The sequence below is a fragment of the Callorhinus ursinus genome, unplaced genomic scaffold (genome assembly GCF_003265705.2).
Source record: "Callorhinus ursinus isolate GAN/ISIS: 27379988/994484 unplaced genomic scaffold, GSC_fseal_2.0 scaffold39, whole genome shotgun sequence".
NCBI classification, from domain to species: domain Eukaryota; kingdom Metazoa; phylum Chordata; class Mammalia; order Carnivora; family Otariidae; genus Callorhinus; species Callorhinus ursinus.
In genome coordinates, this window is record NW_027397101.1 from 2,296,174 (window position 1) to 2,322,741 (window position 26,568).

The following is a 26,568-nucleotide window of genomic DNA, read 5'->3' on the forward strand; positions in this document are numbered from 1 at the left end:
TCTTCTCTCTGTTTGGCATGTTCTTACTTCATCTTAAGTACTGTTCTCCTGCCTTGCCTCAGAGATAAGGTGGGACAATTGCAAAGTCAGATTTTGGGGACTGACTTTCCACTAAGAACTCTCACAGGATAGAGGGGATTAGCAATGCGTATCTTTTCGTATATAAGGAAACACCTGTAATTTTCTCTATTCATTCAAATTTACCCCAAGGTATGGTGAATTTTGAACTTGAATGTAATCATTAGGAAGAACAGGATTATGAGCTTGTAATGTGACTGGACCCCACCTTAGATTTCAGTTGAATATGCACTATGACAAAATAAATAGAATCCCATATATGAGGAATATTGAGCTCCTTGAAATAAAAAGCTATTGTTTGAAATCAAGGTATTATTAATCCTAATATTGTCCATTATGGTGTGAACAAGATGCATGGGGGCACTGCTTAAAATGTGCATTCTCTGTAGAGATAAGCATCCTCCAGAGGTCCTTGAAATACCCTACATGCCTAACAGCCAGATATTGAATAAGGCAAAGCAGGGTCCTATGATGGGAGAATCTGTCATCATTTTGATGGTGCTCTCTAGAAAGAGAGTCTTTTGACACCCCTGTCACCATCAGTACCAGGCTGTGTGATATACTTCAGCTAGCCCGAGGCTGTATTATAATTGAGGTTGAAAAAAATCAACCTATCCTCAAAAGTTTGTTCTCCTTTGTCAATGGGGAAATATAAAACTCACTAACCAAGTAGATAGCATCAGCCCAACACATCCAATAAGAGAAAATGAACCAATGAACAAGAAAGCAAACCAACAAATGAGAACCAAAAAGAAAGTGGACTATGTGGCCGCTGAGTCTGTAGTTCTATCTGGAAGTGCTTTTGGCCCTTAGACGTCTCACAGAAACTTTCTCAAGGTGGTTTCCTTAATCTAGAGTCTGTGGAGATTTTTTTCAAAGGTTTTTATTTACACATTTTGGTTATTTTGGAGGAGTTGTGTTTTTGTGGCTCGACCACTCTATGCCGCCGCTCTCTAGAAGGCGTGAAGCAAGTTTAGGAGACTTGTAGCCTTCCTTCAGTTTCTGTCCTCTACCAGAGGGCTCTAGACCACTGATTCTCCATTTAGCTATCCCTTCCTTATAAAGTCTTGTGGGGCCCTTCTACCCAGTGGTCCTTACCCGGCTTGGTGTTCTCAGGCATTCACAGCATCTTACATCAGAGGAAGTTTTCTTTCTTCCAGGCATCAAGCCATATGCTCTTTCATAATTTTAAGAACACTTCACATCATGCACTGTCCATGAATCTTTTTCAAATAAATGGGAATGAAGAAGCAGTTTACTTCTTTCCTTCTCTTCATTCTTTCTTAAATGTCATTCTTTATCCCATAATTTTTTCCTTTATCTTTAATGTATCTGTTGCCTCTTATTAAGTCCTGAGTCTGACCACTCTCTTGTATGTGTTTCTGTAGTCTTGTTTAGGTTAGACTGTAAGCTCCTAGAGAGCAGGAACTGTATCTGTTGAACTATTCCTTCATAGCAAAGGACATGATGTACCTTTGCTCTTGGCCAGATGTTGACCAGATGTGGCTATGTATTACTGAAATATTAATTACCAACAGACTTATAACAAGTAAAGATGAACCATAGCCCTTTTCATTGGCTCTCCTATTAAACTTGCCTACACAGTAGTTTATTTGTTAGATGTATTTTTAACAATATATTAGCCAACTTAACCAGATTTAGATAACAAATTAGCAGAAAAAAGCTTTTGACCAAAAAAAAAAACAACAACAACAAAAAACCCTTTCTTTGAACATTCTAATTGCAGTCATCCAGAAATTAAAATATTTAAAAATACATAGATCTGACATACAAAGATTTGTTGCTATAGACCCATGAAATTTTGGGAGTTTAGCATTCAATCAAGTGATTCGCATTGAATATTTTTACAAACTAACCTTCAAAGAATCTCTAAAGAAGGCGTCTTCCAAGAAGTTGGATATGTTGCATTTGAAAAGCAAATTTAAGAAGATCTCAGAAAAATTTTAGGACTTTTACCATATACTTAAAACAAAATACCCCATGGATAAGACACCACCAACCTTTGGACTCCATTAGAGGCATGGGCCACAAACCAGCATATTTACTTCTTTTTGCTTAATGTACATCCTATTCAAAGAGGTTGGCTTTAGAATAGATATGTGATCTTACAAGGAATGGCCCCATCTCATTTCACTGAATTGTAAGAACCTAATATAGAAGGTAAATTTCAATTCATTAAATATTTATTGACTACCCACAACACTTTTACAATGCTAAAGAACCAGAGATTTGGTGAGGATGATAGCATGTTCTATACTGTCAGGGAATCTTGTTGGGAACACCAGTGGTTATAGATATAATCATATAATCACAGCATGCCCTGATAGAATAGCTCAGAGCAAGTGTCCTAACCCCTAATTACCTCAGGATCAGGCAGGTCATATGAGAAATAGGCTGGGTCAGAAAGATGATGTGGCATAGTGAAGGCTTTACTAGAACATTGGCCTGCTATTACCAGATCCTCTCATTTTTCCAGCAAGAACAGCGTTTATTATTTTTATATGAATTCCCTCAGATTTAAAACACTGTGTGTAATCAATACATTTTATCAGTATGAGTCAGAGTTCGTCCATAGTCCACCATCTGTTTGTGACCCCTGAGTTAGACCTTAAAGATCAATTAATACACCTTATTTTACAAACAACCCTCAGAAGTGGCTTGTCCAAAATGACACAGTCTCCGTGCTTGTATAGCTTTGCTTTAAAAACAAACAACAAACAAACAAATGAACAGGATCAAACCAGATTGCTTTAAATGATGTGTAAAATCACTTAAGCGAAGGATGGTGATCAATTATATCCCCTGAAGTACTTTTTAACTCTCAGGAGTTATGTGAGTGGACTAATTTAAAGAGTCCAGAGATGGTTTACAGGATTTTAGAGCAATCTGAACAGGGCTGCATTGCTCCCGAGCACTTTCCAATAGCAAGTCTGTCTACTTTATTGCAGGGCCCAGAGGTTCCCCCAAGACCGCCTGATAATAATTTGGTATTTGGAGGCTCCTATGTCACTGCAGGAACTAAAGGAGGCTAAATCCATGCCTGATGGAGGAGAAGAGTTCTATGGTTATCTGCAAATTCTGGCCAGACAACATCTTGACGTCACTCCTTAGCTTCCATTACCTAGCCAAGCAAGAAGCTGCCTTCCAAAGAGAGAGCAGTGTGCTCTAATGACTAAGCCCTCAAAGTGCTAAGCCACTTTAACTATAGACCCATCTCCTCGATCAATCAGGATGGCAAGATGGAGCTGAGGAGCTCAGCAACATCAAGTCTGGAGTTGGTCTTTAATTCAACTAGTCTGTGTAGACGTGTCTGAAAACCACTACATCTGACAGCATGGGGTGGTTTCCCAGTAGGATTTACAAACTCGGCTCAAGGGCAGCCATGTGCTATCCACTCCTTGACTGCTGGGAAAAATTTTGACAGGGTACAATGGAAACACACCTTCTGAGTTGAGAAAAAGAGAAAGAAAGAACCACTAACCAGCAACCCCCCACCCCCGAATCATCGATCTGGGGTTCTTTTGAAGGGTGGAAATGCGTTATAGCTTCCCCTGCAAGAAAAACAAATGGTATATACTTACTGTCATCTCCAAATGTGTGTCTTTCTTAGAGCAGCCTTGTAAATTAGCTAGGGTCCTAGGCCTGGGGCCAGAATTAAATTAGAACTGTCTCTTGAACTGTATGTGTTTGTCCTTGTAGTGCATGCCCTCTTTGAGTACCTAGGGCTGTAACTCCCTGTGGCAGATGCATATAAAGAACTCTGACTTGTCCCCTTTGATTCTGCTTCCAATGAAAAATGGATATTTATTGATTTCCTAAAGAATGTGCCATACTTCCCCAGGTATTATAGCTCACGCGTGTGTGTGTGCGCGTGTGTATTCTATTGGTTTCATGCTTATTAGGCAATGATGTAGATAAGCACAGATTCCTAGACCAGCCAAAGCTAGGGAAGTAAGACATTATAAGGAGAGGGAGCGTGTTTAACCGTAGTTGAAAAGATCACACAGGACACTCCTCCCGCTCCCCTTAACTGCCATACACACACTATCATGGTGTTGCCAATAAGGGGAGGATTGGAGGCAATATTTTTCACAGAAATGCAGAGGTTTTGAATGTATTTGCAATGTTACTTTGAGTACACAACGAGCACAAATTCTGACTTATATCCAGGACCCCGGGAGCTCGTTAGATCAAAGGATGAGGGTCCTGAGAGTTACCCGGGCTTATCTTCAAGCCTCGCTACAGCCTGGGCCTGTGGTCCATTTCGATGGTCAGGGACAGGATTTAAAACCAGGTAGAAACAGTTGCTCTGGCACTCTTCTCTATCTTTTGCCTATTAATTTTGTCTTTAAAAAGTATATTTTCTTCTAAGCATTTAATCGGCCAAGTAATAGCTGCTTTGGGAACTGTTTATATCCCTTTGAAGGCTGTGACCTGCACTTTAAAAATAAGCTTAGCCCATTCTGCCCAGCATGAGTGTTAGGACGGAGGGAGAATGCAGTTATTTTAGGATCCTTAGAAACGGCTTCGTTTACAGCACACTGGGTTGACAACTCGTCCCTCGGGGGTCTTCATGGCTCGAATCTGTAGGTCCCAGTCTAATTCTGTTTCCCTCTTGGTGCCATAGTTCCCCATTGCTAGCTAGAACAGCTTGATATCATGTTCTCTTTTCAACTCCAGAGGAGATGGCAAGAAGCTATCAAATAATGCTTTAAAAAGCAACTTGAGTTCCCTAGAAGAAAGGAAATGAATACATGCTGCATAATTACATTTAAAATGTAAGCCATGTTACAAATTCCACTGAAATGAAGATTCGTTAGCAAACCTGTTCCAAGCACACTTAAAACTAAGTGAGATAAGAGACGTCATTTTATTAGCATTTGACCCCTGGGTGATATTATTTGTTCTCAAAAAAGAAACGCCAGCCGGTCATAGGATACCTGGACCTTCTAAAGAAAATACTCCAAGCCTACACTGAATGGCTAACAGGGAAAAATGACCATGGATTGAGGGGGAGACATGCTTAGTGATGTTCTCAGAACTGTTTTTACTCCCACACTCAGCCAGCTTGAGATGGAACTAGGCATGCCCCCCACCTCAGACATTTCCCTCCGATTTCTCCAAATCATCTGTGATATCCTGGAAGCCTGCCAGCAGATGCAGGATCCTAATGCATTTGTTCTGGACACTGACCCAGGCCCAGCCCCCTGGAGCGTGGGTACCAACAGGAAGAATTGAATCAAACTGCACCCCCAGTTTGGTTTCCATTTGGCCACCCTTGCACATGCCAGCAGATTGTGGACCAGGACCAGCTCAGCAAACACAAATGTAGGGGAGCCTCTTAACGTTGCTAAGAAGCCCCTGCTACCCAGATGCTGGGAACAATTGAGTGCTCCCTATGGTTAAGTAGAGACAGCTCGATGGGAGTTTTTCTGGGGTATGAGGCTCAATCCTGTATGGCAGCTCTTCTAACAGAGTGCAGGTTTCCTCCTTGTGAAGTGCAGATTTTCTCCATCTTCACTCATTCTGCCAGTCTGAGAGGGTGACCCACCATGGCTGAGCTTTGTCTCAGATTACCCATAGGCCCACTCTCCATGTTCTCCTTACGTTCGCCAATGTTGTAGTTGCTTGTTTGTTTGAGTGTCCTTTTCCTTGGGTGTTGTCAACTTCTCTTGAAAAGCGGGTAAGATGAATTTGCTCCATACCACGGACAGGAAAGAACTGGAGGGAGGCCTGCTTCTTCGTTCAACCTGATAGCCAAGCACAAAGGTCTTCTTGCTGCGAGGGCTCAGCCCCTAAGCAGGAGCCCCCCTAGGGATCCATGTTGGATCCCTGCCGCCCTCTCTCTGAGCCTGCTCCCTTTTGCCGAGAGAAGGCTGTGTCTTTTGGAATGCTTGAGCTCCTCAAAGAGAGGAAAATTAGAAGGCACTCCTTGTGCCTAAAGGCAAAAGGAATGTGGGTGTTAGAGTGACCACCAAGACTGGGAGGGTTCCTAGGAACAGGGCTGTCCCAGACAAAGCACAATGGATCGGTTACCCTAGGTGGTGTAGGCCTGATGATTTCTGCTGGTAAGACAGAATTAAGTCTTAATTACCCCCAAGAGCCTTCAGGTGCCCTAAAATGAGATACTTTAAAATAAAAAAGAAATAATAGAGGTTACAGTAGGACATTTGGAAAACATAAGAAATAAGGATGAAATAAGGATGAAATTAAAAATCATCCATAAGTCCAACAGTTAGAGACAGCAGCTGGTATCACTGGAATATATATATGGCTTTCCAGTCCTGCGAATATCCTTTTAATGTCCTGTGATAATGCAGTCTGTTTTTGCCTCTGCCTTTATTTGTACTGGGCTTTGTTTATCGTTCTGTGGTAACGGTTCACCCTGGGTAGATTGTGCTGGAAAGTCTGTAGGAAGCACGCTGGGTATACTATTGCCAGTTTCAGATTTCCTATTTACTTGGTGGTACCTGGGGGCTAAGATAGGCTGGGGGGCCGAACATGGCTGGCCACTTCAGGTCTGGTCTATAGGGACCCTAAACCCGGAGGTGTTCAGCTCTCCCATGATGAGTGTTGTTGAGGAAATGAGGACCGTGTCGTGAGCTGGGAAGACTCCAGAAGTAAGAGGCTCCTTGTTCTGCAAAGGCAGGCTGACAGCACTGGTTTAGGGTCCACACTTTCGATGACTCCAAATGTGGTTTATTGCTCAGCTGAAGCAGGTGATCACATTTTGTCCCCTAGTTGCCAGCCCTGGCCGCCTAGCTCTTCTCAGGGACCCAAGTGCGCTGAATCTTAAGGGCCAGGCTGCTTATCTCTAGTATGTTTCTCGTTATTTAGGAACTGCCTTTCTTCCACCCAGGATCCCCCATGCTGTGCAAGGGCTTCTGATAAGTTGGAATGTCCCCTTAGTCATTCAGCCATACCTAAACTTGATGGAGTTAGCTGCCCAATGCTCTCCAGACTTTTTATCCTGAAAGGCTTCCTCTTTTGGTGCCTCAGGCATCAAGGCCTATACTGGGTTTCTGGCAAGGGGACCTCTCTCAATAGTGTGAGATAGGGAGTATGTCAGTGTTGGTATTAACGTTGAGAGATTCTAAAAATGAGTTCAGAAGAGATATATTCCTGTAATTTGTAAGAGATTAGATTGGTGTGAGCTTGAGCCGAAGCAGGGGTGGTAGGGAGAGGAGAATTGTAGGAAGAAAACAAAAATCTAATGCTAATGTCTAGTGTCTAAATTATTCTTATCAGTTACCGTACATGCTATGAATATGGGTAGACATCAACATTCTCTATCCTGTTGTTATTACTTAGCACATTTATTTAACCATGCCGTTGTCTTCCTGGGTGTGTTAAAGCAGAAACCAAGATTATTATTAGGTAATGATGACACGTAGACTGAGTCCCATAGTCCTAATGTTCCAATAAAGTGGTTGATATAGAGGGGACAGGAAAAATCCTATGCTACCCTAATGATATCAAACGAGTTAGTCTCCTTGTTAGAGAATGCCTTTACTAGAGGAGATTACGTGATATGTCTGCTGGTCAAGCAAGCAGAGACAGAATCATGGAGCAGCCACCTGAGTTGTCTTCCTGCAGGAAGGGTGGATGTCCACGTCCATTTCTACCCTCACACCTGGTATTCATTCCCACCCCTGCTCCTGACCACAGTTCACTTTCAGAGTAGCAGAAGTTGGCCTTCTGTCTGCTGCTAAAAGAACAGAGAGAAATTAACTTGTTGTCCTGGAGAGACAGGACTCAGATTCTTACTTTCTATTAGTTGAGCACTAACTGGTCTCATACTGTCTCTCTCCTGGTTTATTTACTCCTTCTGAACCATAAATATCCATCCCTCTGCCCCTCTCAAGCTGCCACTCTTCTTCTTCTTCTTGGTGTTCAGGAACCATGATGCTAATGATTACACTTCTCCCCAGTTCCAACTTCCATCAGCGCCATTTGCTGATACCCACGGAAGCAGATCCACATCTGTCTCCCTGCTGGAGCCTTACTGAGAGAGGGCCGTTTGTTTCTTTCTAAGGGTGTTTCTCTTCCTCCTGAGAGCTTTTGTTTTGCCTTTACATATAAGGTTTTAGTTTTCCTTGAGCCCTGTCTAGACTTTTATCAACATTGGTTTCGGAAGAGGAGAACACTCATTTCATTTGTAAGATATTGGCGATGGGTCGCTCTGCCTTAGATTCCTGAACTCTTGAGCTTGGGGAGGGAGAGGATGGCCAAGTAGCAAAGGGAGTAATATTGCCCCTCACTTCCTGAATCGTGCTTCTCTTCTGGGCTTCATGTACTCTCTGCCCTTTCCTACACATTGCATCCCAAGTTACAGTTGAAGTAGATCCTAGCCAGATTTGGGTCTAATAGCTGACACGTGGGTACGGTCCTTGGTGTTAACATCTCAATGCCATCTTTTGTTCTCTTGAAGAGATCTGTGTTACTGAACGCAGAGCTTCTCTGTGTGGGCAGAGCTCTGGGAGAGGTTGATGGGTGGGGGGTGAATTTGTGGAGCCCACACCCTCTGCCCACTTTTGAAAGAAGGAACTTGGGTGAGATGGATGCTGGTTCCATGCCAGGTCTGGGTGTTGCACCCATCCCCTCTTGGAGGTCTCCCTGCTTCCCCACCATGGGCAGTGAGCCTCTGGCAGCCAGTCTCAGCCCTTCAGCCCTTTGATGCTGCACCACCGTCTGTGGGGATGGGTTCGGAGGGGTCTCTGTGGACTGATACGCGTTGCTCCACTTTATTTCCCTCTCTCCTCGGATGCAAGAGAGCAGACCTAAAACATGACTTGCATTCTTTTGGGCTGCTCAGAGACTCCAGGGCTTGTCAATGGATGAGTGAGCAGTGGAGCTTGGAATTCTCTATTATGTAGCCCTGTACATGGAAGTGAGATCTGTTGTATTGGAATTTGTGATGTAGTTGATAATTCAGAGCCAAACACATTTACCAATAAAGACAAGTGTGAGATCCATGTTTCCATTGCCTGCTTTTGTCACCTGCCAATAATTATTCTTACATGGACTTGAGAAGATAACTGAGTGTTGGGATTCTGAAAAGCACCACGAATGGCTACCTAGAAGTTGTCCCCACTGCTTCCCAGTGAGCTCCCAAGCAGACTCTGCTTTCATGCAGTTCCCTTTGCACCCAGGCAGAGCCAGGACTAGGGTAAGGCAGGTGAGAGCCTCACTTAGGGCACTGAATTTAAAGGGGTACCAACAATCACAGAAATCAAGATAAATAATAAATAATAATAAATAATAAATAAATAATAAATGCCAAAATAAAGGACAAAAAATCGGGGCACCTGGGTGGCTCGGTCCGGTAAACGTCCAACTCTTCAACTCAGCTCAGGTATTGATCTCAGGGTCATGAGTTCGAGCCCCGCATTGGGCTCCATGCTGGGCATGGAACCTACTTAAAGAGAAAAATAAAATAAAAATAAAGGACAGAAAAATAATGCGAAAAAGATCTGCAAGAAAATATCAAACTTTAAAGAAAGATGGATCAGAGAGGGCTGGGATTAAGTGAGTTGAGTGCTGCAAGTTCAGCGTCAGATCTGTCTTTCTTTAAAATTTTGCTATTTCATTATAGCTGTTTGCATTAATTTTTATTTTGAACAGTACTACATTAAAATACTATGCATCTCAATCACTGAATTTGGGGTGTTCCCTTAAATTTTGTGCACAAGGCGAGAATCTCTCTCCTCTCCATGCTAAGCCAGTCCCTGGGCACAGGCTCCTTTCTGGCCTGGATCTTGTGTGAACCTCACCATTGCAAAGCTCAGTTTTGTATACATGAATGGCTGGGCTGATAAGCGTCCAGTCTTTTCTCCCTTCCTGTATTCCTGGCCTGATTGACCTTCCTCACCTCCACCCCATTTGACCCCGGAGAAATATTTCTCTGATGCCCTTTTGCGTCAGCTCAGCACCACCAGCATTAATATCTGCAGAGATGTACACTCTCATCTTCTCACTGCTTGTTTTTTTGTTTTGTGCGTGACTCTCCAGAGTGAGGAAATGAGCAAGGCTGCCAAAAAAAAAAAAGAGAGAGAGAGAGAAAGAGATTCTTTTAAAAAGGTAGAAAAGATAAGAGGGTCAGAGAACCTTCTTGGTAACTTTGAGAAATAATCTAGGGAAGAAAATTAGATAGAAATCTAATATACAATTGAAATTCTTTTTTAAAAAATGTATTAGATATTGTTTTATTTTTCCAGATTTGGAGTTTCAGCATTACATTTGCTGAATTAAAGATATAATATTTGAGATTTAAAATACTTCATTTTCACTTCAGGGAGGCCGATCGGGCCCTGAATATAAACTCTCCCGTGTGTTCTTTAATGTCATGAGCCCCTTTCGTAAAGTCTGCATTTTTATTATCATTAAACAAGCAGTATCTAATACCTTTTATGTGCCAGGTCCTATGAGTTGGCATTTGCACATTGAAAAAAATGTGAATCCTTGTCAATGCTGCCGGACAGATGTTATTACTCTGTTTTACAGGTGAGCAAACCAGGGCCCAGAGAGGTTAGGAGGAGAATTAACAAACCCGAATTACACCCCGAACACATGGGAGAGTTTATATTCAGGCCCCGATCGGCCTCCCTGAAGTCTGGGGTTCTTTTGTCTAGCCTAATGCTGCTGCTGACCTTTTCCAAAAATAATGTCTAGCAATTTTCTAACTCTAGAAGAGGAATTCTAGTGTTGGCATTGCACCTTTCATGTGGGTTTATCAAGGTAGGCTGAGTGTATTAACCTTCAAACATAAAGACCAGGGAATGCCATATGGCAGGTAGTGAACTTACTGTTGGTGTAAAAAAGAGTCAGTAGCCGCTGATCCCAGGCCCAGTTTCTGATGTAAGGGTCGACCCAGGGCCCCCTGGGTCACTCATGAGTTTTTCTCAATAGAGAAAAGATAATCATGAATAATTGGCCCTTATTCTTTAATTTAAATCACATAAAATCCCACCTTTTCCCCTTCCCCACACCGATTCTGAAACGTTTGCCTTTTTTTCTTTCATTTCAGAAACTCCTAGGAAAAGCATCCAGTACTATATACACCTCTGACTCTTTCTGGAATGCCTTCACTCTTCTGAGATTAGCACATATGTTTCCTAGGTGAACTTGATGTCTGTGTTTCAGAGGCCAGAGTTCAAAGAGTGCCAAGTGTTTTAGGAGCAAATGGAGGTGCACACATTTACTGAGTTTCTGTAGGCAGTGCTGTGAGGGTTGGGGCACCCACAGTTCCCGCCTGGTCACCTTGTTCTAGGGAGGCCGAGGGGACACAGAGGCTAATAATGCCTTCTCCCCAGCCATTCTACAGGCAACCAGTTTCGATGCCAGCCCTGTGTGAGTATCTCATAGGACAGACAAATCACTTTTCCAGCTCACACTCTATTACTCATTCTTTTTTTTCCATGCAAACTGCCTAGTTAAAAGGGGTCAAAATTCTCAGAGATATTTAGCTTCTGGAGGGGGATCTCTGTGAAAACACGAGTCAGCACTCATAAGTGGCATTTCTTCCATGGGAAGAACACAATCAGGAGCTTCATAAGGTCAGGGGACATCAAGGAGCTGATATTTTTAAACACCTGCTTTGTTACAGGCGCACATGCTTACACATATTCATATATGTGACCAGTACCTCATATTTGTTTTTAGTAAGTAGAGTAACACGTGTTCCCCCAAAACATCAGAAGTCTTCACTGGGCTTGATGAGCGCAGATGAGTTAGAACGGTGATGTTAGCTAAAGTGCACACGTTCTTTTCTGACCCAGTGTTTACTCTCTTAATTATCTTGATAACTTAGAGAAGACCCAAGTATGAATTGTTCAACTGCAGTTTGAAGTCCATTGTGACAAATAATGATACAATCAAAATATGGTTTATTGGAGAACTCCAGGCCCCCTGAGTCCCCCCTTGCCTCTATCAGCACAAGATGCTGAGCTTGGGCAGCCCTTTGGTGTTTGTGGAGAGGTAGCCCGAGAGCGTCTTGGAGAGACTACCTGGAATGAGATTTCAGAAGAAAGGGGTTGAAATATTTCCAAAGAGAATTCAATGGATCTCTTGCTTCCCCTAGGATGGGGGTTGTGTGCACTTTTGCATGTGCCTAGGTACATTTGCCAATATGGAAAATTTGCCCAATGAAATGAAATAAAACAAATCTCTGACTAACAAGCCTATCTGGGACATTTAACAGTGAAACTCCAGGATGGCGCGGGGTAGAGAGGATGGGGAGAAAAGTTCAGATTAGGCTCACCGTATATAATCATACATCTCTGGCGGATGATGAATGTGTGTAATCAGGAAGTCATGTCTTACTTGGGAATCCAGTGGCAGTAGGTCGCTGAATGATATTGGAAACTGCAGATGGAAATACTTACTGACAATTTTCTAGGTTTCTAATCATGGACTGTTCAATGGATAAACAAGTGCTTTGGCATCTCTGGCTTCTAGAACAGTGCCCAGGACATGGTAGGTGCATAATAAACCTGATGAAGAACTGAATGAACAGATGAAGGGATAATTGTATCTACTGTATTTGTAATCTGACTGTAGCTTTGAGGGCAAAATACATCTCTGCTTCACTGAATGTCAGGCATGGCTAAGAAGCGAAACATTCCTCTGATTCTGTTAGGAGCAGAAGTTAGGTAGCCTTCCCATTTGAATGGCATGTTATCTACCCCTGTGGCCATGTCCATTCACTGTTGGGTTGAAAGCTTTCTTCCTGTTCTTCTCTTCCACTTCCCAAGTGGTTTACATTTTGAGAATTCTCCTGTGTGGTTTTGTAAAATGGGTTCCAGGCATGATAATGCTTTATGTTTTGTATTATGAGATAATAATTTCTCAGGAGACCTCAAGTTCAAGTTCTTTATGGAGGAGAACTGGCCACAAGGGAGGCACGTAGAGGCTTCCAGAAGGAGACCAAAAAGAGAAGGGATATGAAGCCTGAAAGAAAAGAAATTCTGGAAAAATGAGAATAGACTGACCCTCAGGGACTAAGGCAATGGCCACTGGGAAGATTTGAAGTTCAAGGACCAAGAAAGGGCTGCTTAGAAAGATGATTGGGGTGCCCTTTGTCTAAAAGAAACCCATGGGGTGCTTGGGTGGCTCAGTCAGTTAAGCATCCGACCCTTGATATTGGCTCAGTTCGTGAGCTCAGGGTCCTGAGATTGAGCCCCACATGGGGACCCACTCTCAGTTGGGGAGTCTACTTGGGATTCTTTCTTTCTCCCCTCTGCCCCACCCCCTTCTTGTGTGCACTTGCCTGCTCTCTCTCTCAAGTAAATAAATAAATCTTTTTTTTTTTTTTTTAAGAAACTCAGAAGGTTCTAGGGAAGGGGAAGGGAGTTTTCAGGGTCAACCCTCTAGGTATGTCAGATGGCTTCTTCCTGGGACTAACATGTAAGTTTCGAGTGACTATCGTGTGATTAATACATGCCAGCCACCGTGCAATGTGCTCTACATACATTTATCTCATTTAATTTACACAGTTGTCTATGCAGGAGGTATTATTATTACTTTAATCTCACAGTGGAAAAAAATAAGGCACAGAAAAATTAAGCAACTTGCCCAAAGACATGCAGCTACCGGGCAGAAGAGCTAGGGTTTGAACCGAGATAGCCCGAGTCCAGAGACTGTTTCCTTATGCACATGCCGACCTAGTGTCCGTCTCTCTGCCTCTGCCTAGCCAGACAGCCAGTCCTCTCTCATGCTTCCCCAACATGTACACATGGGCCCACAGAGGATTCGAGGCAGTTTACATTGGGGATTTAGCTAGTTTAACTAATGAGATGGTATATCTACAACTTTCTCATTTTGCCCATAGTTTACATCCTGAAATTCCCTCTTATTTTATCAAAAGTACTTTTTGCATTCTAAACAGCCTGTGATGACTCAGTAGAAAGTGATCTCAAGTGGGGAAGACCAGGGTCTCAAGGCTTCATCTTTGATGGAGAGCTACCCGATAATAGCCGAATGGCTTTGGGAGGTGATGGTAGAGCCTCCCGGTGGCCTTCTGTTTGAGCTTTGCCCAGCCTCTTCCTTCTCAAAGACCCAGCAAAGCTGCGGAACAACACTGTTAGAGGAGGTCTGTACCTATTTACCCTTGACCCTGCACCATCCAGCTAGCCAGCCAGCTGTTGGCAGTCATCAGCAAGCAGAAGCTTTTGGACTTGTCCTCACTCTGTGGTACCTTTTGTTCTGTGTGAGTGTGTGTGTGTGCGTGTGCGTGCGTGCGTGTGTGTGTGTGAGAGAGAGAGAAAGAGAGACGGGGCGGGGGGATAACTGGAGATTCTAAGAATCAAATCCTCACAACCAATATCTATCAAAACTGAGTCACTAGAAGTGAGGCTAGAGAATCTGCATTGTTAAGCCCCCAGCTGATTCTGATGCGTGTCAGAGTTTAGGATGGTTGCTCCGGGCCAGACTCATGGTGGAAGTTCCTCTTCCGGAAGGACCATGAAACTCAGTGAGATGTGGAGACAAGCACTGTAGGGATAGGCTTGTACTTTTGTTGCTGGTGAGTTTTTCCTGGCGCTCCCTCCTTGCTGACATTCGGCTACCCTCTCTGGCCTGCAAAAGCTTTTACAAGGTCTTTCTGAATACGGAGATATTTCACTCATGATGGGTTAGGACATCGGAAGTGGGATTTGGGGGCCATAGTAGCACAGGGGCTCAAACGGCATTTAAGGAATAGTCTTGTTATTCTAAGCATAACAGCAGTGTCTTCATGATAAAATGACTCCTATTTCTAAACATTCAATATGGAAATGGACTGGTAACTAGATCCATTTATGAGTTGGGGGTTCCCGATGTACTAACAATGTACTAGACACAATGAAACAGATAAATGAATAGCAGATGAGAGGAATTTCTCCTTTATTATTTCACAAACACATCATAAAATTACTAAAATCCAAAAATTCCTAAACTTTACTAGTTGAAGAGGAAAAGATCCTATAGTCACTTGGGAAATTTTGTAATCCACACAATGCATAACAAAATGCAGATATGCACAAACTGGGTCAGATTAGGCTCAGCACTTTGATAATTCTATATTTAAATGATAAGAAACTTAAAGTTTACTTGAGAAAGTCAAGTTCTGCATGGAGCACTGGGTGTTATACGCAAACAATGAATCATGGAACACTACATCAAAAACTAATGATGTAATATATGGTGATTAACATAACATAATAATAAAATAAATAAATAAATAAAAGATTTTATTATTAAAAAGAAGAAAGTCAAGTTCACCAACTCACTTATTTTCTTCAGAGAAAATATACTATCATAACGCAAAATGGTAAAAATGTTGATTGCTGTGTAACTTAGTATTTGTAGCATAAGGAATGATTGGGATCTGATTTCATCCCTCCCACAAATTCTTAAGTTTCTTTTGGAATTTCATCTTATGTGATTTAATCTGTGCAAAATAACGTAAGAAGAGATAATAGGATTTAAGGAGAGAAATGATTGAATCATCGTGTCCCAATAAAAAGTGGTCAAATTGCATTTTGCTACGTAATGAATTCTGCTCCAACTTACTTTGACATAAATAAGATTGGGTAAGAGAAACCAGAAGTAAATCAAATAAATTAATAAAACTATTGGAGCTGCTTCAATTTTGTCCCCCAGACAGTGTCTGCTTATTTGTATAATAGAAGCTGCTCTTGTAAATTAAAACCCTGGCATGCCACTCGGTTGAAAGCAAAATTTTAAGGAAGAGTTAATAAATTCTGGGGCCAGATTAGGGTGCTTTCTAATTTCTCCAATATCAATAGTCCCTTTGAAAACTGAAATTTGAAGCCTGGGAGAACAAGGTTCAACTCTCAGCTAGACTTTCTTTAAAAAAAAACAAAAACAAAAACAATAAGATTGCAGATACAGACGTGGATACAATATTGATGATTAGCTGTTCTTCATATCTTCTTAATTATACACATTTACGGAACATGAGGAAAGTTTTTCATTTTGTCTAGACGGAGGCTGTGTCTCCATTGGCAGAATATATCACCATATTTGTGCATCTTGTGCAAAATTGAATTTGCATCTCTGCCGCCACTCGTAGGGGGTTCATTATCTTGCAGTACAACCACTGGGAAAAATACAATTTTCAGTGTTTTAATGAAACTGTGGTCTTCTCATAATGCTTATGATGCTTGAACAATTTGTTAGGCACAATTTATCACAGACGCTTAACACTAATTATACTGTGTATAGTGCCAGTAAGGGTGATTTAAAATATTTCCTTTATTTAATATATTTCGGTGCAAATAGGATATTTTGCAACTGCACTATTATTTGTATTTTTCAGAACTGAGGTGTCTTCTCAAAATGCTAAGCATAAAAGATAAAGCCACAGGGTGCCTGGGTGGCTCAGTCAGTTAAATGACTGGCTCTTGGTTTCAGCTCAGGTTGTGATCTTGGGGTCCTGGGATCGATCATCATCATCATCATCATCACCATCATTGGGCTCCATGCTCAGTGGGGTGTCTGCTTCAGGATTCTCTCTCTCCCTCTGCCCCTCCCCCCACTTGCGTGAGGGCTTGTGTGCGCTCTCTCTCTCTCTCTCTCTCTCAAATAAATAAATTAATTAAAAAGAAAAAGATAAAGCCACTAAGCTAAACATACAATGTGTAAATTATGTACTACATGTGGTCGAGGTAATGGATGGGAAAAACCTGTCTTCTTGCTTCCTACTTAGCCGAGGGCAGGAGAAAGGAGCAGTGCCTTTACCAGCCTGAGATGTGCCTCCTGGATGAACTAGAATTTTGTAGCTCTGGGGTAGAGATGACTGAGGCCCCTGCAGGTTACTCATCTTCAAAATCTGTGATCTAATATAGCGTCATTTATCAAAAAAATAGTTAGCATTTATAGATGGCTTCACTAATTGGAAACCTAAGAGACCAGAAGCTGATGTTCCAATGGTCCCTTGAAAATGAGGCTCGAGTGACAAATCATTGAAAGGGAATCGAGTTCTGAGTAGTGGGGTCGAGAACCTGAAACACGATCTCCAGTTATTAAACAGTTTTTTTGAAAGATGGTGATTGCACATTCATGATTTCAGAGACCCTAGAGCTTTATGTTAAAAACACAATTTAGATGTGCAACGGACCTCATGCTCTTTGTGCGGTAACAAGCCGAGTACGTGAAATAAACTTGTAGTAGAATAAAGTTATCCTTTTTTTTTTTGCTTTTCATAATCCTGAAAAGCATTATGAGAAGCACATGTGAAAGCCCAAAACTGAAATAAGTTTGGACAACTTCAAAAGAAAAGGTGTTAGGAGGACCTATTTCTTATGAGTCTTATTTAAACCAAGCATTCAGAGTGGTTTTCTGACAGCAATCTTGAAGATGCTATGCTTTTTTTACTGTGAAGTTTCCACCAACAGTTTATTTTTTTTAAGATTTTATTTATTTATTTGAGAGAGAGAGGGAGAGAGAGCACAAGCAGGGGGAGCTGCAGAGGGAGAGGGAGAATTAGGCTCTCTCCTGAGCAGGGAGCTCGATTCCAGGACCCAGGGATCATGACCTGAGCCGAAGGCAGACGCTTAACCAGCTGAGCCACCCAGGTGCCCCTGCACCAATAGTTTAATTAGCCAGAAAATGAGATCTTCAAAGAACTTAGAACACATTATAGATGGGAAATGGGATTTTAGCTCTGTAGGTCCACACTGTGTGCTTCTGTAGATAGATGTGACTGCTAGGAAGAGTCCCTGTGGACTTGGCTAAAGCAAGTCCATGCAAAGAAATTCCCACAGTGAGAAAGTTAAGATTTTAACACTTTGTGAGGTGGGCATGTGTTCCCATATCTTCCTTCAAAGGAGAAATTTCAATTTGAACCGTGGATCCATGGGAAGTTCTTCCCAAACGTACAGAGCCATTGGTCCCCTAACCTGCTTAAAGCCCAACATTTGCTGGTTTGGAGGAGTGTGACTGCTACCCAAGCATCTCCTAGGCTTGGTGTTCAAGTCCAGCCTGGTTGTTATCACTCAAACCTCGAGCTTCCCCTCCAGCTCGGTGCCTCGACCGGGCAATCGCAGTTGCACAGTCACGATTTCAGAGACCCTAGAGTTTTATGTTAAAAACACAATTTAGATGTGCAACGGACCTTGTGCTCTTTGTGCTGTTTCAGACCAGCTTTGCCCACATTCCACTTGTCCCACTGTGCAGAGGTCTATAGGACTTGTCCCTGGAGTCTGGTTGCCAAATGCCTTTCCCTGAACATGTTGAGTGAGAAGATTCTTTCCTATCTTTTTGCCCACTATCTCCCATTACCTTTATCTCAACACCTTTTCCTTGACCTGACCCTTCATCAGCTTGAAAGCACTTCTTACTTCTAGATTTTGCTTAGTTGGTATTTTCTGGGCCACTGAATAGTTTTCACTGGGTAATATAAAACAGAGACAGAGTGAGCCAGGAAGCAGATGTCTCTTGGGTGGTGTGCGTCTTTGAGAGTTGGAATTTGAAGTCTCTGTATGAAAGGAACAGTGAATGGGTGTAATTAGTCAGGCTGATGAAGGAGTAAAACCTGGTAAGCAATTTTTCTTGACTGGCTTAATGAAAAGCATTAGCTATCAGTTTCTGCCTAAACTAGCTGAGGGTAAAACAAGTGTGGGGTTGGAACAAAAGATAAAGATCCGCGTGGGCTTGGGCTCTGTTCCCGAGAATAAGTTTTGCTTGGGCGGAAGGTATGTGGTTCAACCAAAAAAAAAAAAAAAAAGAGAGAGAAAGAGAGACAGAAAGATCAATGACTTGTGGTACTTCTTCATGTATTTTATTTTAGGAGAATTGATGTAGTTCAAGAAATGGAATGGGTTCTTGTAAAGGCCCAAACTGGTATTCTGAAACCAGTGTGAGTGTATTGTTCATTTTCATCTCACCTGTTGAGCCGGGGACTTTCCCTAGGTCAGCTTTCAAGACCCAGTGAATTTTTAAGGATTGACTTAAGGTTATTTCCCATTACCCTGCATCTTTTCCTGGTTGTGTGAATCTGGCCTGCTTGTGTGAAGGGCCTGGAGACATTCGTCTTCAAGTGACTAGCGAGAAATTCAGCGCCCCCCTGGAAGGGATATTTTCCTGCTGTCAAAGGAACTAAAAAATAATACCCTGGCATCATTTATGACAGCTAGTAGAGGCCTTGGAGCCAGATGATGCAAGGTTCAAGAGGAATATAAATTGATACCCAAAAACAAAAATGGCAGCCTCTCTGGAGCTTGACCATAAGCTGTACTTAGTGTTCTTCACACAGAAGACCAAACACATTGATGCTCGCATCCAGAATGTGGTCCAAGACAATGTTTATCTTTCTGGCTGTCACCAGTTACTGCCTCTAGGGGTATTGGGTGACCATCTATAATAAGATGGCAGCATCCATCTCAAATTGGCTTTGTTATATAGATTCCAGCTTTCTGCCTTGGATGCCAGTAGAAAAATCTAACTTGGGGAACTACAGAAGGGCTGGGTCCACATTTTTTTTTCCTCAAGGAAAAGACTATTTGTGTAATTTAAGGTTGCACACTATTTCCTTGATGTAAATGGGGGGCAGACGGGACACTGAATCTTGTTTTGTGTTCTATTTGCTTAAGATTGAAATACTCTTTATAAGAAGTGACAAAACCCTTTTTTTTTTTTAAGGTACGTGACTTCTTGACAAACCACAGAATAGAACAGAAAACAAAACAAATCCAGCCTTATTACTTTCCAAGTAGTTAATAATGCAAATAAAAGTCAGCCAGGACAAAGAAAGCAGAAGAAACTGTTATTCTTGGTTTCAGATGCTAGAGATGGACATTGACAGAACTTAACCAGTCTGGGAAGAGAAAGGAGAGGAAACTTGTTTTGAGATGTACCGTGTCCAAAGTGTTTCCAGCCCAGTCTCTCAGCTAGAGTTCACATTTAGGCAATTATTTATGGATGAGGAAAGTGAGCCAGGGAGAATTTAAGTAAGACTCATGGTCTTAGCAGAAAGTGGCAGAGACAAGATGCAAACTCAGGTTCTGCCTCCACCTCATGTCATGGAGCATCTGGCCACCAACCCCATGGAGATCCTAAAGGGATCAGACCCCATCTTTACAGTGTTCCACACACTGTGAAGTTGACCTACACTAGACCCACTTCAACCCACAGCAGACCGGTGGGTCCATAATCATTACAAATCACAGGTTACAATATCTGCTTTGGTTCAAATCCCTGAAAAGCTCAGCCTTTATCGGTTGGCTAATTGCCTCATGGATAGAATTTCTCCATTTGTTATTAGTGACAGCAGTGACTTTTTAAAATGGCTCTTTGAAAAAATTTTTCTCCCTTTCTGTAATTCTAAATTACCCTTGACGCATTAAACACGATCCCAAAGTGCTTTTGTATGTTAGATTGGATACAACTTTAACGTATCACTGGTGGCATATTCTAAGGGTATAACATTTTCAGCCATCACCAGGGGGAAACGACACCGCTCTTGTCCTTATAACACCATCACGGTTACCGGCCTGGAGACAGTGGCACCAGAGAGACCTGAGCCTTAATCCTGGTGCCACACTGTTGCTCCTGAGTAACCTTGGCACGTCACAGAGTCTCAGTCGGCCTCAGTTTCCACTCTGTGAAGTGATATTAACAACACTATAAAAATACTAATGACTGCTATTTTGGGGCACTTATTAAGAGCCAGCTGCTGTGCTAAGCTCTTTGCCGACATCATCACAGTATCCATAAAATGAGGGTAATAATGCCCACCTGCTCTGGGTCTTGTGCATCTCCAGTGATTTGGAAAGCATCTGATGCATTTAGCACAAAGCCTAGCTTATTGCGGTCAATAAATGTTGTTACTGTTTTCCTGTCTGTCCCTTTCCTTCTCCTTCTCAGCTCAGGTCATATTAGGTTCCCGGTCACTCAGGCTCTGGTGCTGGGACACAGCAGGTCCATGGGTGTGACTGATCAGTGCTAATGACCAGGACCCTCATCATTTTCATGGGACAGGTACTGAGCCAGGCCGGGGCTTATGCATTATGTTAACCCTGCAGGGTTAAATGCCATGAAGGGGCCATTTGATGAACTGCTGGAGTGAGGGTCCATGTCTTATTCTTAGCTTTAGATGTTTTGTCCTGAGTAGAACAGATGTAGATCAGACTTTATGGATCTTTTCTTACCCTCTGGGACCAGTTTACAGCTGGCCGTATGGAGGGAGGCTCTTTTTTTTTTTTTTTTAAACATTTTATTTATTTATTTGACACAGAGAGAGGGAGATAGTGAGAGAGAGAGAGCACAAGCGGGGGAGCGGCAGGCAGAAGGAGAGGGAGAAGCAGGCTCCCTGCTGAGCAAGGAGCCCGATGCGGGACTCGATCCCAGGACCCTGGGATCATGACCTGAGCCGAAGGCAGCCGCTTAACCGACTGAGCCACCCAGGCGCCCCTGGAGGGAGGCTCTTAGTGACCAGAGCAGGAATTTGGGAGAAAAATACTTCAGGGGTCTAGAAGAGAGTGCCAGTTATAAATGAGCTTTCTACATCCATAAGGTGTCTTGAAATGATCCCGTAAGCAATCACCTTGGCAGGAACAGGCATGATTTAAAAATGCTTATCTCTGATCGTCTAACAAAGGTTTAGGACATGAAGCTCTTCTTGATCATATAACAACTAGGAAATATACCTGAATCTGGGGGATTATCTTCTTGTGAGTTATATTCTAAGGAAATGCTTCTTGATCACTTTCACCGAAGTACTCTGACCGGTAGAAGTCTCAGGGTGTCACTCTAAGATACTTTCTTCAATTGTAATATTTCTTTGAAGTCACAAATTTTATTGTGGTTTGGTTATCTAGTTCTGCATAACAGACTACGCCTAACTTTGGCACTAAAAACAAGAACAGGGCGCCTGGGTGGCTCAGATGGTTAAGCGTCTGCCTTCAGCTCAGGTCATGATCCCGGGGTCCTGGGATCGAGTCCCGCATCGGGCTCCCTGCTCCTTGGGAGCCTGCTTCTCCCTCTGCTTCTCTCTCTCTCTCTCTCCCTCTCTTTCCCTCTGTCTTTCATGAATAAATAAATAAAATCTTTAAAAATAAATAAACAAGAACAGTTTATTATTTCTCAAAATTCTGTGGGTCAATGGTCGTTTTCTACTTCATATGGTGTCGGCTTGGACATTAGGAGGGTCCAAAGTGGTCTCTTGCACAAGGCAGGCAATTGGTGATTGCTGGCCAGGAATTTTGCTGGCAAGGGCCACATGTACTTCTCTGTATGGACACCTGTGCTTCCTCCTATCATGGAAGACATGGGGTAGTCAAATTTATTATAAAAAGCACAACAGTGAAAGTTGCCAGGCCTTCTTGGGGCTTAGGGTCTAGAACCAGTGCTGTCTCACTTTCCCTGCATTCTGTTGGTTAAAGCAGGTCATAGGCCCCACCTGGATTCAAAGGGAGGAACTTGCACAAGAACAGGAAAACAGGGAGATGTGGTTTATTGGATGTCACCGAAGTATCAGTCTACTACAACTTGGGAATTTTGCACACTATTCCAGAATATATCTGTTATATTTTAGTATAAAAATATATCCACCCAAATAGTCAAGTAAAATGAATTGTTATGGAAGTTATGGCAATATTCATCCCATGGTTTTGTTGCTTAACCTGGGCATGCTACCATGGTCATGATGCTTGGGAAAGTGAGTTTCAGGTTTTTCTTCTTTTCTCAGCTGAGTCTTGGGACCCAGTAGGGCTGATTTGGGAGGAAAGTAGGAGACGGCCCAGATGATTGGTTCATTTATTTTTCTCACTTAGTACACATCTATGGCTGAATTCCAAAACCAATAGCAGCACTCTTTAATGCTGTTCATGTCTATGTTTTTACCCTTTAGCCCCTAGAATTGAATAAATTGTTATAAATTAGAACCTACAAAAATATAGAAAGGACCCTGTTTTGTTACGATGTCCAGGGATGTAACTTAACTTGTTTGGCTCAGCCAATATGTTCTGCTTGAAAAAACAAAGGATTCTTTGCCTGCATGTGTCACACTGAAAGTATTTTTTTAAGAGGTGAACTTGGGCCAATATGATAGTAAGATGGATATAGATTAGGGGAGCTGTAGGGTATGGTTTTAGTAACCCCACCTGATTCATTTCTCTGATGGCAGAGGAGTGTTTCACCACAGGCAGTAACAAGGATACTTTGAAATAGCGTGGCAGCCAGAAAACAAATTATATATCTAAATGTATCTGCCCTTATTTCAGATCAAAGTCTGCAAATTATCCAAAGGACATATTTCTTGCTTAAGTTATCTGAGCTCTGCTGCCCGAGCAGAGCTGTATATTACAGTCTGATAGAGCCCAGAGAGAAGGGGGGACCCCCAAGCACGTAGAATCCACCCAGAGTGCGGGAATCGCTGTGGCTAGCATTAGCTCCGCCTCCCACATCTTCAACTGTTTGGGTGACACACTCCATCTGGTACGTCCGCCAAACTACCACTGCCAACTCGGAAACCTGACTTCTAAAAACTGGAATGGAATTTCTTCACCCATTCCCTCCATTGTATTAGCTAAAGTTTCAAACACACAGAAACGTTAAAGGAATTGTCCAGTGAATACCATAGAGACATCTGGAATCTGCAGTGAGGATCTCTTTACCCTAACAGTCCATCGGTTTTCAGAAGCACTTCGGAGTAGACAACAGGACGTTTCAACCCTAAATACTTCAAGGAGCACAAGCTAGAGTTCAATATTTATTTATGGTTTCTCTCGTTCTCTCTCTTTCTCCCTCCCTCCTTCTTTCCCTTCCTCCCCCTTCCCTTCCTTCTTCTCCTCCTTCCTTCCTCCTTTCCTTCTCTCCCTCTCTTTCTCTTTCTTCTTTTGAGATGAAAGTTACGGGCAATGAAACATACTAGCCTTAAATGTCCTATTCCGTGACCTTTGACACACGCATGCTCCCGTGTAACACAAAGCCCCATCAAGATCCAGAACATACTATCACCCCATAAAGCTTTCTCCTGTGTCCTTCCAGTTAATTCCCTCCAGCCACACTCCATCAGACACAGTCACTATTCTAGTTTTTTTTACAAACCACAGATTCATCTTGTCTGTTCTAGAGCTTCACATGAATGGAAGCCTATAGTATATATTCTGTCTAAGAACTGGGCTTTTTAAAAATCAGATACTTTTTAAAAATCTTCAGCCTTGGAAGCGTATTGCTCCTTTTGCTGCCTCACAGAAGCAGGAACTGTTGCCCTGGGAGTCATCCCTGATGGCTCAGCAATGTTGATATCAGTCCCGATATCAGAGCCTGCAGCAGCCGCTCGTGGACAAGGCGGCCGCGGACGTGTGGGCTGGCGCTGGAAGGGGACAAAAGGCATGGCGTGCCCCTCCAGACACCGCGGATCCGGGGCGCGGCTGTGTTTATCAGCGGGTTGGCCTCTGTGTCTACCAGCCAGGCTCTGTATTATTGATTTTATTCTGCTTGTTCCATGAGACAAAGGAGGAAATCATTTGCCACAGAGCGCGCAGTGTGATCCACAGGGAGAATGGTGTGTATCTCTGGAGCAGGGTGCGGATGCTTGGCCAAGTAGACAGATGCTGCCCACTCTGCCTCTAGTTGTCGAAAGAGAAGCAGCGAGCCAGAGCTGACATTAACTTTGAGGCTTTTCCAAACCCACAGAGCAATTTTGACAACAAGAAACAGGTCACCCTCCTTTCTGAGATGGATGCGGTACATTCAGTAACAAAGAGAGGGCAACACAGATGAAATGCGCCCCAGGAGGCCCCTCCAACTAAGTTGTGCAAGGAGATCTCATTAGGCTGTTAAATCCAGGAGACCAGACTGCAACGAGTATGTTCCCAAGGCTGAGCCGTTCGGTGTTACTCGGATAAACGAAAAATCTAACAGGTGCCCAGAAATTGCATGCATGTCGGACCCCACGCTTGGAGGGGTTTTAATAGTCTGCACTGCACACCCACATTAATCTAAGAAATACGCTGCTCCAAAGCCTTGAATGCATTCCAACTGTGAGCTGGTTCTCGTTGTTTTGCATTTCACATGCTTAATTTAATGGGACACAGTTTGTATAACCAGACCAGCAGCAATCACGCTTATCTTCACTAACAGATGATTTTATTTAGTTAGCTCCGTACGTTAATGGGTCACTGGCTGCTGAGCCAAGGCAAAGTTGAGCAATTTGGGGGGCTTATTGCAGTTTCAGCCAACTCAGCTTTCGGTTCTATCTCATTACACGGACCAGTCAGATTCTACTCGGCAAGTAACAGAACGATTCCCCCTGCTACCACCCCACCTCCACTTAAATATCCTATCTGAACTTCAGTGCCTGGCTTAAGGCTAGTCAAGACCAAGAAGCATTGAGTTTTACAGTCTGGAAATACTGTGGTCATGTAAAATTATCATCCAAGCAATAGTTCGTCTACAAAAATCTTGCTGTGAAGTCTCATTTACAAATATATAGAAACATGAGTGATGACAGACATCAAATGAAGAAATTGCCATATACACCTCAAAACAACAGATTCTATCAATCACCTTTAATATTGTCTATGATGCCTTCAAAAAAACCACACAGGACTGGGGACACAATTCATAAGTCCTTCCCTCTACTTAGTTACAGCAAAGCCTAATAGATAGAGGGAAATTGGACAGGCATCAGAGAAGATAGGGCATTTGCAACTTGGCTGGGCTGGAATACAATTGCAGGAAAATATATAGATCTATGATTCAAACTTATCCAAGCAATAATGGGAAAAAATATAACCCTTAGCTAACAGGGCAAGCTGGGACAATACCTTCACAATTTTCCAAACTCAGGACAAACAGAAGGAAGTAAGGGGTGGAGAGACAGCAGCATATTGACAATAAGACAAACAATACGGACAGGAGGCTCATTGGACTTTGTATTCTTTTTTTTTTTTTTTTTACTATCTTTTAAATCTTAAAGACATACTTTGCAACTTTCCAGTCCCAACTTTTAAGCAATTATTTTGATGCCGAGATTTCTATTTTCTCTGAACCTGGGGATGCTGCCTGGATGCAATTTTAGAGGTGAATAGGTTTGGAAGTTCCTGGCACTTTTGACCCATTACCTGTCTTGTTCACAGCAGCCATCTTCGATGAAAGGCTTTTTTAATTGCTTTTCCCTGGAAGTGATTCTCCCCAAGCAGCTCTCCTCTTCTCCATTTCATCCTGTCCTGGCCGCCAGATAATCAAATCCTAGGAGAGGGATGGGTCTCTGGAGCCTGTGGCCAGGCACCCAGAGCCACATAAGAAAGCAGAGGTTTTTGGGGGCACCTGTGTGGTTCAGTTGATTAAGCATCAAACTTTGGCTCAGGTCATGATCTTGGGGTCCTGGGATCAAGCCCCACATCGGGCTCCGTGCTCAGTGGGGAGTCTGCTTCTCCCTCTCTCTCCCTCTGCCCCCGCTCCTGCTCTCTCACTCTCTCAAATAAATAAAAATCATTCAAAAAAAAAAAAAAAAAAAAAAAA

At 42.7% G+C, this 26,568-nt stretch overlaps 1 protein-coding gene across 6 annotated transcripts in view; it reads left to right on the forward strand.

Annotated features, from left to right (window-relative positions):
- NTRK2 (neurotrophic receptor tyrosine kinase 2) overlaps nt 1–26,568 on the forward strand; it is a 328,863-nt gene that overhangs the window by 189,396 nt on the left and 112,899 nt on the right. Inside the window, exon 16 of one of the 6 annotated variants that reach the window (XM_073880678.1) lies at nt 3,048–3,219. The exons of 4 other annotated variants lie outside the window; for them this stretch is intronic. In XM_073880678.1, the coding sequence (XP_073736779.1) occupies nt 3,048–3,076 (29 nt within the window). In that variant the 3' untranslated portion in view covers nt 3,077–3,219. Of the gene's footprint in view, nt 1–3,047; nt 3,220–11,125; nt 11,143–26,568 lie in introns of those variants that run through there. One more of the 6 variants, XM_073880680.1, reaches the window with a different exon arrangement.